The sequence below is a fragment of the Moschus berezovskii genome, chromosome 5 (genome assembly GCF_049115385.1).
Source record: "Moschus berezovskii isolate FMDL1 chromosome 5, NW_MosBer_1.0, whole genome shotgun sequence".
Taxonomy (NCBI): Eukaryota; Metazoa; Chordata; class Mammalia; order Artiodactyla; family Moschidae; genus Moschus; species Moschus berezovskii.
Window position 1 is genome coordinate 31,794,977 of NC_142464.1, and position 6,063 is coordinate 31,801,039.

General features: G+C 43.8%; 1 protein-coding gene across 3 annotated transcripts; it reads left to right on the top strand.

Moving 5' to 3' along the window:
- The first annotated feature begins 651 nt into the window (after window positions 1-651).
- On the top strand, window positions 652-5,754 carry DDIT4L (DNA damage inducible transcript 4 like). 3 transcript variants are annotated; one of them, XM_055434978.2, is made up of 3 exons: window positions 652-841; window positions 1,122-1,261; window positions 3,285-5,754. In XM_055434978.2, the coding sequence occupies exons 2-3, from the start codon at window positions 1,171-1,173 to the stop codon at window positions 3,773-3,775; spliced, it is 582 nt and encodes a 193-aa protein (XP_055290953.2). In that variant the 5' UTR covers window positions 652-841; window positions 1,122-1,170; the 3' UTR covers window positions 3,776-5,754. The 3 variants fall into 3 exon arrangements, with proteins under 3 accessions (XP_055290953.2, XP_055290952.2, XP_055290954.2); XM_055434977.2 differs by having other exon boundaries at window positions 652-820; XM_055434979.2 differs by having other exon boundaries at window positions 658-718.
- Window positions 5,755-6,063: the final 309 nt, after the last annotated feature.

Here is a 6,063-nt window from a genome sequence, read left to right on the forward strand (position 1 = left end):
TCACCCTTCTCCGGAGAAAACGCATTAGTCATAGATGAAAGGCTAGAAAGGTGCGGAGAAGACCCCACGCCGGGAGCCGCGGATGCGGGAAGGCAAGCTAGAGCTGACCGCGTGCGGGAAAGGAGGGTACAGAAACCTTGGGACGCGACGCGAAGTAGAATTAACTCCGTCAGAGGCCAGCACTAAGTGCATAAATGGTGCCCGTTGAACAGCTAAACATATTTAAGCAAAGTGTTCGGCATGTCAGAGCAAAGACTCGGGTCACGGTCATAGACACAGGTCAGAAAGCTTCCCGCTTCCTAGGGACAGAACCTCACCACGGCCATCAGGAGCGTGAGTGTTTGCACACGCTGGGGAGAGGGGTCGCACCAAAGAGTCCAGATTGGTGGCGGAGGCGAGCGATCAGTTTGGGGCGAGTCGTGCACCCAGGATTGCACTCGTGGTGACCCGTGGCCCACCCAAGAAACAACAGGTGTCACCCCTACCGCAAACTCCCTCAACTCCCAGCGGCTCGCCTGGGGCTGCTGGAAGCGCGCGGGGGGAGATGCAACCGGACGCCGAGGAGGCGGGGCGCGGGCCGGGGCGGGGCGGGGCCGGAGGGCGGGCCCGGGGGCTGGCCGGATAAAGCGCTCGCCGCCCCCGCCGCGATGCTGCTAAGGGGAGTCTGAACCGGCCGGGCGGGGGCGAGCGAGGTGCCGGTGGCTGCTTGGGCCCGCAGGTCACTGAGCCCCCGGGGGAGGGGGTTCCTGAAGACCGGGCCGGCCTCGGTTTACCCGCTGCTGGAGCAGCGAGCGCGTCGGCCCCGGCGCACCCTCAGCAAGTGAGGCCGGGGGCTGCAGAGGTGGGAGGATTGGGGGCGGAGGGCTCCTCTGGGCTCGGGGATGAGCTCCGCGGGGCGAGTCGGATCCGAGTTTTGCTAACTTTGAGTTAGTTGAATATTGTGGCAGTTAGTTGGCGTCTTTGCTCCCGGGGTTTTGTGAACCTGAGTTGCTGAGGCCGATTCCACCCCTTTGGAAAATGAATGCCTCGCCTTGTTCGCTCCGGGGACGCTGGGCATTTTAGGAGCTCCTGCACGTCTTGCTTGCTTTTGCAACTCTGTCCTTCTTGCCTCCTTTTTCTAGCGCCCCGGAAAGGCCGTTCCGCCCCGCGAGGGAAACAGAGCCGTTGACCATGGTTGCAACTGGCAGTTTGAGCAGTAAGAACCCGGCCAGCATTTCAGAGTTGCTGGACCATGGCTTCCACCCGGGGAGCCTACTAAATGGTGAGTTTCCCAACCGCCTACCTCTCTTCCCTCCAAAGGCCGCATTCCCTGGATGGATTGAGATTGCCGGGCATGCAATGTCGACCCTCTCCTTGAATTTTGGAGATGAGATAAAATCCATCTTAAAGAGATTCTTTAAAACAGCATCTTCTGTCTATGATAGTGAGAATCAAAAGAAGTAAAAAATAAAATTCCAAGGGCTACCTGGTCTAGTTTGTGGCTGATGGACTCCTTGGGATTCAAAATTATACAGGTCCCACTCCAGTGTTCTTGCCTGGAGAATCCCAGGGATGGGGGAGCCTGGTGGGCTTCCATCTATGGGGTCACACAGTGTCGGACACGACTGAAGTGACTTAGCAGCAGCAGCAGCTACCCTACATGGTTGTGAAGTTATGGTGAATTTTAAGTATACAGTTACGTGTGTTTTGACAAATGTATTCACCTGTGTAACTAGGACCATCACCTTCTGCCCCCAGAGCCCCACATTCCCACTCTACCTCTCCCGTCTCCAGGGAAACACTGATCTGTTTTTTGTCACTATAGATTACTTTTACCTCTAGGACTACATGCAAATGGATCGTGGAATATGTACTCTTTGTATCTGGTTTCTTTCCCTCAACCTAATGATTTTGAGATCCATTCCATGCTGTTGAGTCTATCAGTATGTGTTCCTTTTGGCTGCTGAGTAGTATTCTATTTGTGGATTATTTCATTTTTTAATGAAATTTCATTATTTCATTTTTTAATGCCAAAGGGAAGCTTTAAAACTGCAGTGATGCTGGACATATTGTCTTGTAATTTTAAACAACAGTTTCTAAGTTAACATGCTGTGCTGCCACTAAGGATCTGTGTGGACATAGATCAATTGCTTAAGATCGTTGGGCCTTCCTCATTTAGAAGGTGAAGTGGTTGATGATCTAATTTTATAAGCCAAAGCTCTAAAATTCTGTGTCTTCAACATAGATTTAAAAAAAAAAAAAAGAGCCTTATAATTTGGAGGGCATTTGTTTTATTAAACACATACACACAAACACACACACACACACACACACACACACACACACGCACGCACACAGTGATCTAAATGTAAAAGTGATGTAGTAGCCCACAAAGGAGCGGTAGGCTTCAGGCGAGGAGCCCACAGGGCATCTGCCTGTGACCTACTCAGTTGATTGTGTGTGTGGTGTGGCATCCTGCCAAGGGGTAGGATTAATTTGGAAGGTAGGTGACCAAATGCAGAGCTATCTCTTTTCCTTTGAGCAAATCTAATTTTGTTTTCCTGGGACTATTTTGTTTTGCTTGGCTCCAAAAAATAATCCCACCCAGCCAGTTATAAATATCCTTGCAACCCTCAGAAGTCTTCTCTGTGGGCAATTTTTAATCAAAGAAGTTGAAGCTAAAATTGGGATCTACAAGTCATTCCAGTAAAGACTTTTAAAGAAAACACAAATTTAATTGATGTTTAATATAGCTCATCAGGAAGGTCATTTTAAGTTCATCACTAAAGAATAATAGCAAAAAACCCCTGTTTTAAAGGAATAAATGAATGAATTCTTAGAGTTAGAAAGTAATAATCCTTAGTCCAAAAGTATTATTAACATTTTTAGTCCAAACTTAATGCATAGTCTCTATAAAAGGAAACTTGAAACCCCCCATAAGCAAATCAGGGAGCAAGATAGAAAAGAAAATCACTAGTATTCTAAAGTAGCCATGAATAGATTTGGTTACATAGTCTAAGATTGTGTGTGTGTATACACATATAAATTTATTGAAAAATAGTTATAGCCTACCTACCCTATTTATCAAAACCTTTATTTCATAGATGAACTTTCAGTCTCAGGTCAGTTGGTTTGCTTTATTACTCAGAAAGTTAACAGCAAAGTGAGATCAAATGACTTCCAAACAAATATTAGAACCAGTAGATCTGATAGAAATAAACAGTGTTGTCAAATCTAGGTGTGTTTTTCCTGCTCCTGAGTTGGTTGGTTTGTTTGTTTTAATCTTAAACTTCCATTTTCCACAGATTTTGACTACTGGGATTATGTTGTTCCTGAGCCCAACCTCAATGAGGTGGTATTTGAGGAGACAACTTGCCAGAGTTTGGTTAAAATGCTGGAGAACTGTCTGTCCAAATCTAAGCACACCAAACTTGGCTGCTCCAGAGTCCTTGTTCCTGAGAAACTGACCCAGAGGATTGCTCAAGACGTCCTGAGACTTTCCTCCACAGAGCCCTGTGGTCTGCGGGGCTGTGTTATGCACGTGAACTTGGAAATTGAAAATGTATGTAAAAAGCTGGATAGGATTGTGTGTGATTCTAGCGTGGTGCCCACCTTTGAGCTCACCCTTGTGTTTAAGCAGGAGAACTGCTCATGGACGAGCTTCAGGGATTTTTTCTTTAGTCGAGGTCGCTTCTCCTCTGGCCTCAGGCGAACTCTGATCCTGAGCTCAGGATTCCGACTTGTTAAGAAAAAGCTTTACTCCTTGATTGGCACGACAGTCATTGAAGAGTGCTAAAAGGGAAGCACTTGAAAGAGTCCTTTTTATGATTGGGTAATAAAAACTTCACAGCCGCCCAAAGTCATTGTAGTTTGCCTTGCCTGCTCTCGGCAAGGCGCACCAAACTGAATTCATCTCCCTTGTGTTTCATATTCATAGCCACCCCAACTGAAGGGCTTATTTGGGGCTATTGAGAAATGACCAGCAAGAGAGTACATTGTCTGCATTTACCACAGTTTTTATAAAAATGGAATGGAATAGAATAAGGAAAGAAAAGAAGCAATACGCTTCAGTTTTTTATCTGACTCCACAAGTTTTCCAGGTAGTCTTGCTAGTAGACTATAGAAACCCACTTTGCCTAGTTTGATTTTCACATGGATTTTTTTCTATAAGTTTTCAGTGTGATCCTCTCAATCACAGAATCTTAAATGAATGCTTTTTAGTCCATCAAAATTTCCAAAAGTCCATACTACCCATTTTCTGCCCCTACTCAAATTTGAAGAGTTTTTATACAGGAGGATAAAATTAATTAAGTGGGTGAGTTTACTTAGATCCTAACCTCATGCAAAAGTGAATAAGGAATCTTGCATTGAGAACAGTTATAAACTTCTGTTTCTTTGCATCCTCTCCACTCTTCTGTTTCAAAGAGGTGGCAAAAACTTGAACTATCATTTCAGTAACCACAGTATTGTTTTAAATAATATGGTACAATACATGCTCCGTTTTTCTAGTTCATACGTATTTATCTTTAGAAAAATGGAAAATGCTGATTTTTTTGCATGTAGTTGATTACTCTTCTATTGAGTGAATGGTGAGTGTATACAAGGATAAGTGAGTTCAGGTTCCTTTCTCATTCACTTGATAATTAGCTTCATTTTACTTTTACATATACTGAATCTCAGATATCACCGTCTCACTGTATCAGTGTTATCTCATCCTTGGCCTTTCCTGGGAACTGAAGGAAACTTCCTTAACCTGAAAATTCAAAGATAGCTGCACACCGTTACTTTTAATTTTTAAGATGGGCCTATTTACAAGGTCTACTTTGGCTATGGATAGCTGGTCTATAGGTTTCCCAGGTGGTACTGGTGGCACCTGCCAGTGCATAAGACATAAAAGACGAGTTTGATCCCTCGGTCGGGAAGATCCCCTGGAGGAGGGCATGGCAACCCACTCCAGTATTCTTGTCTGGAAAATCCCATGGACAGAAGAGCCTGGCAGCCTATAGTCCATGGGGTCACACAGAATTGGACATTACCGAAGCGACTTAGTGCACACACACATCTGGTTTATAGTCCAGACTAGAGAATGAAAATTGTGATCTAGATAACCAGTGCATGTACACCCAGCTTTCTTCATCCTTGGACACCTGTCCCTAGGGAACAATAAAGGCCTTTATTTTTTTTCTCTTGTTCCAACTAGCTAGATCTTTATCTTTTGATGTTAAGGAGAAAGCATAGTCTCCTCATTATAATGTTCGTTCAGGAAGGCCTTCACGTCCTTGCTGTCGGTCATGGATAAGGAGCTTATTTAGGTCTCCTGCCCAAGCTATTGGCAGGACTTTACATACGTGAGGCCAGCATTGTAGGGACCATGGCTTCATCCTAGTGTAATTCAAAAGCAGGTATGAACCTGTTTCTAATCCCATAAATGATCTAAAATTTCACTATTCAAATCAGCAAGTGTTCTAACAAATGGAACTCTTCAAGTGCTTGGAAAGATAGCGTAAAGCCAGTCCTACCAGACTGGGGCAAGTTCAGTTGAGTTGGTATTTCATGTCTGTTATTGCCTAGGGCTCTGAAGGTCAATGCGATTCTGTGGGTGAGGAATCTAGCCTGCATGGAGAATTGTCCTTTTCCCACTAACAGTTGTCTTTGACTCTCTTGTCTTTTATACTCACAAAATAGTGATGGCTTTATAGAGACCCTTAAATTAATATTCCTGTTAAAGGAAATTAAGTTTGTCAATTTTGACAATAAAGCAGCATATATTTTTAATTCTCTTGTCCTCTTTGTCTTTTCTGAGTTATGCAGTGATCACCTTAAAATATATTTGACAGTATTTGATGTAAGCTTTTAGAACAATTATCTCCATTTTGACAAAGGCTATTTGTATCCTTCATTATAACATTCTAGTTGTAAATTGCATGTGCTTATGTATCAAAGAGTCACTCATTTCAAACTTTTTCAAATACAATAATACTTGTCACTCATTAATAATTTAAGTTCCTTTGGCTACTGTCTTAAAAAAAAACTCACTGTGTATAGCTTTTTTCTGTAGTTCTCCTAATAGCCGGATACAAATAC